This window comes from Astatotilapia calliptera, chromosome 4 (assembly GCF_900246225.1).
Source record: "Astatotilapia calliptera chromosome 4, fAstCal1.2, whole genome shotgun sequence".
NCBI lineage: Eukaryota > Metazoa > Chordata > Actinopteri > Cichliformes > Cichlidae > Astatotilapia > Astatotilapia calliptera.
This window is the reverse complement of record NC_039305.1, coordinates 11,425,797-11,437,611: the sequence shown is the minus strand read 5'-3', so window position 1 is coordinate 11,437,611 and position 11,815 is coordinate 11,425,797. Positions and strand designations below refer to the sequence as shown.

The 11,815-nt window shown below is 38.6% G+C and overlaps 1 protein-coding gene across 1 annotated transcript; it reads left to right on the top strand.

Annotated features, from left to right (window-relative positions):
- Positions 1-2,049: 2,049 nt before the first annotated feature.
- Positions 2,050-9,638, top strand: LOC113020576 (adhesion G protein-coupled receptor E1-like). Its single transcript, XM_026164656.1, has 18 exons — positions 2,050-2,405; positions 3,901-3,984; positions 4,264-4,407; positions 4,519-4,671; positions 4,787-4,915; positions 5,049-5,092; positions 5,196-5,303; positions 5,524-5,677; positions 5,881-6,003; positions 6,087-6,277; positions 6,383-6,544; positions 6,649-6,843; positions 7,652-7,869; positions 7,961-8,021; positions 8,108-8,199; positions 8,329-8,497; positions 8,579-8,668; positions 9,005-9,638. The coding sequence occupies exons 1-18, from the start codon at positions 2,375-2,377 to the stop codon at positions 9,044-9,046; spliced, it is 2,190 nt and encodes a 729-aa protein (XP_026020441.1). The 5' UTR covers positions 2,050-2,374; the 3' UTR covers positions 9,047-9,638.
- The last annotated feature ends 2,177 nt before the right edge of the window (positions 9,639-11,815 follow it).

The following is an 11,815-nucleotide window of genomic DNA, read 5'->3' as shown; positions in this document are numbered from 1 at the left end:
AGCGGAACACATGTATCATTTGAATACAGACTATGTGCAAAGGAGTGCCTGAGCTCTGGACTCACACACTGATTTATCATGCTAGGCACAGCTTTGACTGAGGTATGCATAACATCCTCACCCACAAAGCCTGACACTGACCATTATCTGTATTGTATGTGTTGGCCAGATGCATCATGTTGCTACTCAGATGTATTCCCTTGTTGCACTGATATGCTTGCTTTTCTATGTAATATCCATCCATCCAGTTCAGCGGGGACGCTGGCGCATGTCTTGGCTGATATAGGGAGAGAGGCAGGGTACATCGTGGACAGGTCACCAGTTTGTTGCAAAGCTAACACAGAGAGAGACAGACAACCATTCACACTCACATTGAATCCTATGGGAAATTTAGAATTAACAACCTAACCCCACTAAATGCATGTCTTTGGACTGTGGGAGGAAGCCGGAATAACAGGAGAGAACCTACACAGACACTGGGAAAACATGCAAACTCCAAACAGAAAGGCCCCGGTGGATTTGAAGGCAGGATCTTATTGCTGTGAGACAACAGTGCTAACCACTGTGCCATTATGTAGCTTTTCTGTTTAATATTAGGTACTTTTTAGTGAAGTTACATTGTGATAGCTTTTATTCATAGATTTTATTTTATATTTATCAGGCAAAAACAGTGCTACCACTTTAGAACTATTTCATATACACCTATGAACACATCACTGTAGGCTACATATAATGACCAACAAAAAAAGCCAAACATTTGTGTCCAGAGCTCTGTAATTTAGAGATCTGAACATACTTGTTATTTGTGAGTTGGGTTATTGAAAAACTTCCAATAATGTAAAGCAAAAAAAAAGAGTAAGAAAAAAGCATTTTTCTGTATTTGTCTGTGACTTTGCATATAGATCGATACCAGTGATACAAGTAGTATCACTGGTCTGATCTGATAACAATACCAGCATTGATATCTATATCTGTTTCTCATGTAAACATGACAAAATGTTGCTCTTACACTTTATATTTTAGGCACTGAATCTTTGTCTACAATAATCATGATATGAAATTAAGACTGCAGCCTGCACAGGCCTGAAAATTACACCATGAATGTCAACTGGAAACAAAACAAGTCACTGAAAAAATTAGCAGTCTGTTTTATTTTATGACACTGCTCTTGCAACATGTTTCCATTCCTTCATATTTTCAGAGCAAAAATCAACCCTCACAGATCTTGATAGGTCATAAATGTATGAGTATGTGTGTAGCCAAGCACGTCATAGTATAGTTTCAAAAGGCTGTTTCCTGTTACACTGTGCAACAGGAAACCTTTAAAAAACGTAAAGTTTTTGGTTTGTAGAAGCATGTGGTGTATTTTTTCCAGTACTGTAGTGCTTAATCTGTCCTTTTATTGAATCAAAGTGCACTAGGCCTCCGCTCTGGGGAATTACATACAGACTATATACTATGTAGAGGAAACAAAATAGTAGAAGCCTTCTTTGTTTAATTCTTTCTAAATACAGCTCAATGCTGTTACCATTGTTACATTGTCTAAAAAACATAAGCAGCCAGAGGCTAAAACCATGAATATGTCATCGTCATCATAATCAGCAGACTGTGTGCCTATGGGAGGGTATATCAGCTGGCAGGACACTGTAAAACAATGACTAGCCTCACAATCTAAACTTTTAACCCTCTGTCTGTTCCCACACTACGTCTAAAAGAGGAGAAAGTTCAAGTGACAAGTGAGCTATGGCAAAAAGAGACATAAATTATCAGGGTTGCATAATCTAGTAGCATATTGCTGCAGCTGTGCAGTCGTCAGAAATACTGGATTTCATCTGTCACCACACCGCACCCCTCAAAAAGTTAGTTCCTAAAAAGCAACTTCTGGTTGTACTCCCATAAAAACTTCTGCGTCAGAGGACTGATCTTATTACTGTGTGTGTTAGAGTGAGCGAGAGAGAGAGAGAGAGAGAGAGAGAGAGAGAGAGAGAGAGAGAGAGAGAGAAACTCCTCCCAACTAAAATTCACAGTCACCACACTATGTCACCCCAGTAGTCAGACAGGCAGAAAGAGAAAGGGGATAGTTCAGTCTGTGAAGGGATGTGTGTTGTTGGGGAGTGCTTCAGTCGCTGAGTTATTGGTTTGCTGCTGTCAGCATAAACATTAGCTACTTTTTCTATATCAGTTCATTTGACTGGTGGATTAATATTTATTATTTTTCAGTTTTTTAAATGACAGAAACAAGTTAAAGAACCTTTGAAAGAGTTGAGAAGAAGAGAAAAGGTTGGGACAACCTAAAAGTAGATAATTCTGCAGTTTTTGTCTGGGTTGGTTAAACTTTCTTGAAACGGGTAAGGACTCTTTTTGCTTCTTCACCATGACGTGCAGATGGAAGCTTCTTATACTGGGTGAGTCACATATGTGGGAGATGGAATGGAAAAAATTATCTTTTAAGATTTTTTTTGTAAGGATCTGAATTTAGGATGAAACTTAGACAAAAACATTTTCAACATTTTCATTGAACTGCTGTCTAGTAATACTTAAGCTGTCTAAAATAATGTCTATGTCTAAACAGCAGTTTTTGCTTTTCGGACATAGAAACTCTTGCTTTTTGTTGCATTTGTTTAGTCACTTTTCTTTGAGATAAAGTCAGCCAGCATATTGTCATTGACAAAATTATAGTAAATGAATAAAAGTTCTCAGAGATTTTCTCAATTTTTTGTCGAATATCTCATTTCATCTAAGCTATAATTCCAATTTTTCATGAGACATTACAACCATGTCACATTCGTGCAAAAGGGGGCAACTCACCCAACAAATTCCATGATATAAAAGCCCAGTTATTACTTTCTTGGCTGACTGCGCATCATGCTACACATTAATTCTCACTTCATTACTGTCATGTGGTAAATATTCTTTTTAAAAAGTGTTTCCTTCTTATTTCTGAATGACACAGTTCTGACAGCTGATAGTTTTTCTAAAAAGACACCAGGGACTGTCGTTTCAGTGCACAGCACTGCTGCCCTTTTGTGAAGAAGCTGAATGACCGCCTTGTACATGTGCAGGTTTCCTTTGAGAGCTTTACTAACCATACACTAAGTCAGGGTTCGAGACTTGTTTAGAAAAGAGATTCTTAAAGGTTTCACTGGTTAAAAAACTAATATTAAGTTGACCTTTATACTTAATGTTTCTTCTCTTCTCCCCATCCTCCACCATCCTGTCAGCTATACAGAAAGTTATATTAAGCAATTGAACAATTTAGCAATGTTTTAACTTCTTCAAATTAAGTCAGGAAACAAATGATTAAGTGTTGCTGCATCTAGCAACCAAACGTTTTAAACTGGCAACAGTTTTCTTTCATGGAAAAAAATAAACTGTAAATACAATGACAGGTGTTTCATTCTCCACCCCCACCCCAAAAACGAAAAAGATGCAGCATATTTCTGAGCCATAACAATAAATTAGTTATTTGTTTCAAAGATTACAGTAAATTTCTTTGTGTTTTTAAATAGCCAACTTTATACGGTGCAGTATAAAGTGCACATCAGGTGTCAGTTAGGAGTTCAAAGTAAACGGTCTGTGCAAACTCGCAGATGTAATAATGGTTTGTTTTTGTGCTCTGTCATGTAATGTTTTCTCACTCATAGGAAGCACAGTTCTCCAGACACCAATGTGCTGTTTATTTTGAATCATATTTCAGACGCAGGAATAATGTGAGGAAATTATGATAGAGAATGAGGGCCTTTGCTTCTTCTTCCCAGACTTTTTACTATCACAACCATTTTTGTGCAATTTATATGATAAACAAAATTCATAATCAGAATAAAACATCAGAATAGATTAATGTTCAAAAGTTACTGAACTATAGTATACAAAGCTGACAGTTCTCTGCTTGTTTTTTAGCTCTGTCTTTCTTCCTCATCATGGTGCTGTCAGTATCAGCAGGCTGCCCTCAAGGATTTTCAGCAAAGAAAAAAGAGTGCATTGGTATGAAAATCTTTACAAAACAAAACATCTGACACTTAATCAGTAATGGAAAATGTGCAAGCTGAGCAATGTGTGCATTTTTTTTATTTAATAAATAATCTAATATTATCTATTAAATAATTTTATTAAAAAAGAAATAATTAAGATGTGTTTTAAACTTTTTCTATCAAAAGTTTGAGTTTTGATTTTTCAAGACATTTTTTTTAATCTGTAACAAAATCATATCAAAAAAAATATTTATGCAAATACATCTTTTCTAATGTTTGTGTCTTTACAAAGATACAAACGAATGCAATGATGGTGTGAAGCCATGTGGACAAAATACAATCTGCACAAACACAAATGGGAGCTACTACTGCCAATGTAAAGATGGTTTCAAAAGAAAGACAGGGGAGGTGAATTTTACAACTGGTGCATGCGAAGGTAAGTCATCTCAAATTTATGGTGATAACAACTCTGTGGTTGATTTGGAGAAAGTTTATGTCATACAGTCATAACTTATGTAAAGATTAAAGGTCTCTTCTTTTTTAAAAGATATCCAAGAATGTTTGGAAAACAAAGCCAAATGTGGATCTAACGCCAAATGTGTGAATACTATCCCCTATTACTCGTGCACCTGTGATGATGGATTCATTTCTACTACTGGGAATAAAAGCTTTCATCACGATCAAAATGCTACATGTGAAGGTAAAATGTTGTTCTCATTGGTGCTTCCATTTTAGAGTGAGCTCTTCAGTTTAAGGTGATGGCAGAGGATTTTTTTTCAGAGGTATTCTTACATGTCTTCTTCCTGCTGCTCTAGATATTAACGAATGTCAAAAAGGAAATCCCTGTGGTCAGAATGGATTATGTAACAACACACAAGGCAGTTATTACTGCATGTGCAACGCAGGGTTCACTAACTATGGCAACAAAACGGCACGGTGCACTGGTGAGAATACTGTCCATCATCCATTATTAAACTGGGGTTCTTCCCAGTAAATGCAACAGAAACAAACAGAACACTTATTGAATACCTCTGGTCATCCGTAAGCAAATTTGTTCATTAAACTTTCTTTCTTCAGAATCGAACTGTGATGTTTTCAAAGCTCTAAACGGGCTGGAAGAGGTAACTCCACATCACAAATACTATAAAGTATCAAAATTCAGCACATATTATGAATAGAGTTGTCTCACATTTTTGTTTTATCCACCACCAATCTCTCTTCTAGAAACTTCCCATTGTGAAGCAGCTCAATAAAAGCTGTCAGGAGCTCACAGGGGACAAAAGTCAGAATCCATCTGATCGGACAAACCAGACTGAAGAGGACTTATTGACGGTACTACTAAATTCAGAACATTTTAACCTTACTGCAAAAAAAAATCATCAAGTTTCTTGAAACCAGGCAGGAAAATAATGCTCTGCCTCTTTCAAACTGTCACATGATGCTCAGATGTCTCATAGACCGTTTACACTGAGGTAGCCTGAAAGTCTGCCTCAGTCTGCCTCTGTTTCTTGTTTCTCATGGTCTCCTCTCTCATTCCTCTCTTTGTCTTTAGAGATTGCAGTCAGAAATAGATCAGCTCTTGTCCAGTAAATTTCTCAAAGACAGAAGAAGAGTCTCCATCTTTCTGGATTTGGTGGAGAATGTTCTGAGGCTAATTGGAGCCATGACGAAGATGCCAGGGAGAAACACAACTTCCACTCACACAGGTTTAATAAAAATTTGCATTTGCAGCAGAATTTAAAAGAAAAACAAACCAACAAACAAATATGTCCAATTCAGGTAGATATGTTCAAATATGATAGGAGCTTTTGCCTCGAGCTTGTACATTTATTATTAATTACATTTTCTTCAGCATTATTGAACAAGCAGTGTAAGATAAGAAAAAACAACAACATTTATCTGGTTTCAGAGCTGAAAATGCTGGTACATCATGGGCCTGTTATATCCAAAAGAAACACAACTTTATCAACTAAGCATGCTCAGTTGGACATCCAGATGGAAATGGCGGCTGGAGAACCTGCCTATTACCCTGGTAATGACAACGAATATCAAATTTGTAGCCAATTTCATCACGTTATGACACACTCCAATTATTTTCTCCTTTTATTGTTACAGGCTTTACAACAGTGTCCTTGATGAGCTACTCAAACCTGGAAGACTCTACAGATACCTTCTTTGATGGGATCAAACCACAAAAGAACCAGAGCTTTAAAATAAACTCCAAAGTGGTGACTGTCACTGTTAGCAACAGAAATACAAGCCACCTCAAAACGCCAGTGAATCTGACTTTGGACCACTTGATACAGGTAAAGAGGAGAGCTTACTACTAATGTTTAGGGACTGTGTTAATCTACGTTGACAAACAGGAACAACAGAACAGTCAGTATCTCTGGTGTACATCTGTTTAACAGAAAAATCAAACGCACATCTGTGTGTTCTGGGATTCCTCGGTGAACGGAGGATCATGGTCTGATCGTGGCTGCGATGTGGTGAAGTCAAACCCGGAATATACTGTGTGTTCCTGTAATCACCTGAGCAGCTTTGCTGTACTGATGGCCCTCTATGAGATGGAGGTTAAAACTAATTATATATACCATAATGCTTTTAGTTCAGAATAAGTTTAAACTTCAACCCATTTTCATACAATAATGTTACCATTCTTTCTCTTCCACAATAGAATAAGTTCGAGTTGCAGCTGATCACCTGGGTGGGCCTGTCCATTTCACTGATTTTCTTATTCATCTCCATCCTGACATTCTCAATGATCCGCTCCATTAAAAGCACAAGAACCACCATCCACCTGCATCTCTGCATCAGCCTCTTCATTGCAAACCTTGTCTTTCTAGCGGGAATCTCTCAGACAGCGAACAAGGTAAACAGAAACTCCACTTGCCATCAGCATGTGTGCATTAGCAGAAGTTTCTGCCACCTTCAAATATAACAGAGAACTGTATACTAAGTTGCAGCAAAGCTACTGTTAAATACCCCAACTCTTTGATCTTTGGGCTGAAGGAATAACAACACTCAGTGTATAAATGCTCAATCAACAATCTCTTTAATCTATACAATTCTCTTTATTCCATACAACACTTTGAGCATTACAAATGTCCGAATGGGAGATGTGCACGGGAGGGTGTCCGGCAAAATCTCAAAGTGTCTGACTGTTTCTCACATTCTTATAGCTTCAGCCCTCCTCCAAACTAAGCATTCACATTCTTTCTCTCTCAGTGAGCCTAAGTTACAACCTTGGCTTCCTGTGCAATATGTTTTGTTCTTTCTACAATCAGAAAAGCAAAGCCACGATTCTCTGCAAACAGTATTCTCTTTACAAATCAACAGTACGAAGTACCATAGGATAGTGTAATTCATTCACAGTAAATCAGCAGTCAAATGTAATACAAACCAGCCTAATCAATCTAATAATTTCACCTTCTAACTATAGTATAATGCAACCGAAAACTATATAATGATTTCATAAGCTTAAATCAGAGGTATAATGTAACATAAGACAGTGTAATAATCTCACACTACTGAATTATTCATAAGAGATATTAATAAGAGATATATAATAGACACATAAACAATTGAAAAATTTCTAGACATTTCTCCCTCTTCATATTCATCCACATTATTCATGTCTGTTACCCTGATCCTCCTCTTTCCTTCACTTTCCCTATTAGGCTGGCTGTGCAGTGGTAGCAGGAATCTTGCATTTCTGCTACCTGGCAGCGTTTTGCTGGATGTGTCTGGAGGGCATTCAGCTGTTCAGGATGGTTGTCCTCGTCTTCAACACCACCTTTAAAACCCTCCACATGATGGCAGTTGGCTATGGTGTTCCAGCTGTTATCGTTACCTTCTCTGTCTTAGCTAATTCTGGAGGATATGGCACTAAGAGATAGTAAGTTTTCCCAGTTCCAATTATATTGTTCTATCGTTAATTCAAGTTTGAATTACTTACTTACTTACTAAACTCTTGATGTGCATTTCAGTTGTTGGCTAAATCTGGAAATCATTTGGAGTTTCTTCGGCCCTGTCTGTGTCATCATCATTGTAAGTATTTAAATAATTATTGAGTTTAATGTGATCCAAAATGGTGACTTGTGTTATGTTTAAACCTCATCTCTTTGGTCTTTCAGATAAACATTTTCTTCTTTCTCATAACTGTGTGGAAGTTAGCACAGAAGTTCTCAAGTTTAAACCCTGATCTTGATAATCTGCACAAAATAAAGTAAGTCACAACTCAAGCTGCCCACACTAAACGCCCCATGCAATTGCTGTGTGGAAAGTATAACGTAATCTATTGCCTCACCAAAGTACCTCGCACATGACATGTATGCATCTTTGTTGCCTCCTGCAGGGCATTCACCATTACTGCAGTGGCACAGCTGTGCGTTTTGGGCATCATGTGGATCTTTGGTTGTTTCCAGTTTGAGGAAAGCACTGTAGCCATGTCTTACCTGTTCACCATTTTTGGCAGCCTTCAGGGTGTTATGCTCTTTATCATGCACTGTCTGTTTTCCAAACAGGTTAGTCACATTTGTCTCAAAAGTAAGGGACGAGTTCTGCTGTCTTTAGTGATGCCCATACTAAAGATTTTCTGAATTTAGGTGAGAGAAGAATATGAAAGCATCCTGGCCAGATTCTGTGTGCCTCAGAAGAAGAGCTACAAAGAGTTCAATTACTCCAGCAAAGCTCAAGTAAGCAGCTATTTATATTTTGTTTTCCTTTTTTGACTTTGTCACTAAGCAATATTAAAGTGAAATCAAACATTTATTATAGAACATTCATTTTGATTTGATTCATTTCATTTCATTTTCATTCATTTTGAACATTTGATCTATTATGGAACAACTACTTAAATTTTAAACCCTAACGAAACTCAATTCTTTCCCATTGGTTAAAGAAGAAAATAAAATGTTATACTTAATACTTTTTCATACTTATGCAACTGTTCCTCAACTGTTCCCTATACTTAAGGAACAGTTGAGATGGTTTTCACAGCTGATTGAACTATGCCCCTTTGTCATCTTCAGGCATCCAAGAGCAGCCAGGACACAGGAGAGTCTCATTTTTGAGAAGCTAAAACCTGACTTGAGACAAACTCTGATTTGCTGGAGACTTTCAGTCATTGGGACATATTGACATCGCACTTATAACTCATCTGTTTGCACCTGTTTGCTTTGTTGCAAAATGTTGTAAATATTATCATTCTTTACTATGTGTGGGCCTTTTATTTTAAGTCACTGAGTTATCTATTCAAATCATTGCAACTTACAAAATCCTTACAAAAGAAGCATTTTGTTAAGTTTTTCAAACAGGAAATTATGTAAGTAGTTTTAGAAGCATAAATCTACAAGTATTAAAAATTTCAGATATGAAAAAATGTTTTCAGATTATCATAATTGTGTAAAGACCTGTTGTATCAGGTAAATCTAATAATGCTAATTCTTTAATTCAGGTACTGTATTTAATGAGCAATCTGAAACATATTTGCTGAAAAGCACCTTCTTCAACCACTTCCTCAAGCTTCTGAAAGACCCACAATAAGAGGACAATTATGAGACCGAAACATATATTTAAATGTTTTAAAAGTTTGTGTTTATATTGCTGAGCAATTTTCCTGTGTTTTCATTCTTGACTGCATCCATTCTCTGTGTTTTATCATGAAGCTATTTTAGAAGATTGTAAATTTTTTTTAATGCATTTACAGTTTGCAATTACTTCTTTATTTATGTTTATTGTTAAAAACGTTTTTTTAATTATTTTTTTAATGTTCTCCTAAAGGTTTTAGGGTAAATACATATTCTGATGTATATCATCTTTAGTGATTTTAAAATGTATCGCATTTGATATAGAGAATAAACTAGCAATGAACACCAGAAAGTCAACTTTTTGGCCATTATTTCAGAACACAAAGCTTTAATTCAATGTTAAAGCATTTTCATAATACAGACTGCACCTTATGGTGTAATTTCCCCATATTTCGCATATGATTTCAATGTCATCTTTTTGAAATCAGGGTATAATTTTCATAAAGTACGTCCTTAGTAGACAATAACTTTAAGTTTTATTATATATATTATATAATATATTTATTATATTATATATTTTAGAGGAAAAAGACATTTGAAGACATTTTAAGTACTATATAATTTCAGTGTATTTTAGAAAAAAAGATCAAATAATGTTTCCCGATTTTAGGTTGGAATTAGAAAGTGATTCTTGATGTTTATGCCATAGTTGTAGTAAATAGTCAGTTTTACTCTCATGCACAGCTGACTGTATCTGATGAAGTGTTGATCTGACTTTCCTGCATTATAATTATAAATGCAAAAAAGCACTATCAAATATTACAAGACTTAGGCCGTGTGACTTCCAAGCGATTTAACCAAAACATGTTTATATGTTTTATATATTTATTTATCTTTGTTTTCTGTCATAAACATTCAGGGTCCAAAAGATTTCTTTCAAAGGAAAAGAAAAATATAAAAATAAAATGGATCTTTTGGTGGAGAAGAAGAAATATTGCCACTTCGAGAGTGTTTCAGATTCCTTTTTTAAAAACTTCTAATATCTTTTTTTTTTTTGGGGGGGGGGGGGGCCTCGGGGGCTTGGATCCTGGTTGGTGTGTTGCCGGGGTTGTGGGCGGGTGGGTGCATGGGGGCCCGGCCCTGGAGCAGGGTGCCGCCGGTGCGTCGAACCACCTGGGGGGCTCTTCAACTGGTGGGGGAGATGGTCACATCTTGCAGGAGCTTTCCTCTCTTCAGGAACTCTCTCTGCAGGAGGGGGAGATACAGGAGAGGTGGAGGAAGATCTCAGCCTGGGCGTTTACTGTCTTATGTAGTCTGGAAGATGTGTGGATGGTGGGGTGGGTGCAGTTTTCTCTGTGGTGGGGTTGGGTGGACTGTCCCGGGCTCTGTGGGGCCGGGAGGCGCTGCTGCACTGGGCCCCGGTCTGGATGGGCCTGGGCCCCCTTTCCCTGGCGGGTCGCGGAGTGTGGGAGTGCCTACTGGGGTCAGCGGGGGAGCTGGCCCCAGGGAGGGGTTACCTGCCCCTCCCTTCCTTCCCTCCCCATCTCCAGCTGCCTCTCTCTTCCCGCTCCACCACAACCACCCACACATGCAGGGCCTTGGAGTAGGGGTATGTCACCAGGGTGCAGAGGAGGCTACCCCCCCCCCCCCCCCCCCCGTCCCCTTCTGGCTGCCTCTGCCTCAATTTTATCCCACAACTTAGACATTCACATTATTCACACTCTCATTACACATACATATAGGATCTTGGGGGTGGGCACAATCACGGAGTCCAAATTACCATCAGGGTGTACACCTCACCCCTGGCGTCGTTGCCCACCTCTCAATTTTAAATACACTTAGACATTGAGGGCTAGCAGGAGGGACTATGCGCTTACCTGCTGCTCCTTGGCAGGTAGCTCCATGCCCTCCTGGGTTTTAATTGCACCTTAGAACACACATGCATCAACACTACAATGAGCGGGTGGAGGGAGGTTTGGAGTCTTCTCCCACCCCCATTCTCTGCGGCCTGCTGGAGCGGGAGGGCTAGGTGGAGTTGGCCGTCCGACTGCGGTCTGGAGTGTGGGGCCTCCCTGCTGCTACGGAGTCGGGGTGGTCTGCCTCTCCCCACCGCAGGGAAAAGGGTAACACCACCTGGGTCTGGGTGCAGTTCCCCCCTCCAGGGGCAAGGGTACCTAGACCCGGTTTGTAGAGTACGCTTGGGGAGTGTGATCGTGTGTACAGCGTCTCTTTATGTCTGTCTCCACGTTGGTTGAGTGTGGAGTGAGTGCATATGAGAGCATGAGGGGGGGAATGGATGTTTGTGTCTGTGTG

Bases quoted from the DNA above. Each gene is read 5' to 3' on its own strand.
- LOC113020576 (XM_026164656.1), top strand. From the start codon at position 2,375: ATGACGTGCAGATGGAAGCTTCTTATACTGG. The intron at 5,304-5,523 runs GTACTACTAAAT...CTTTGTCTTTAG, and splicing joins CTGAAGAGGACTTATTGACG to AGATTGCAGTCAGAAATAGA. The intron at 8,669-9,004 runs GTAAGCAGCTAT...TGTCATCTTCAG, and splicing joins ATTACTCCAGCAAAGCTCAA to GCATCCAAGAGCAGCCAGGA.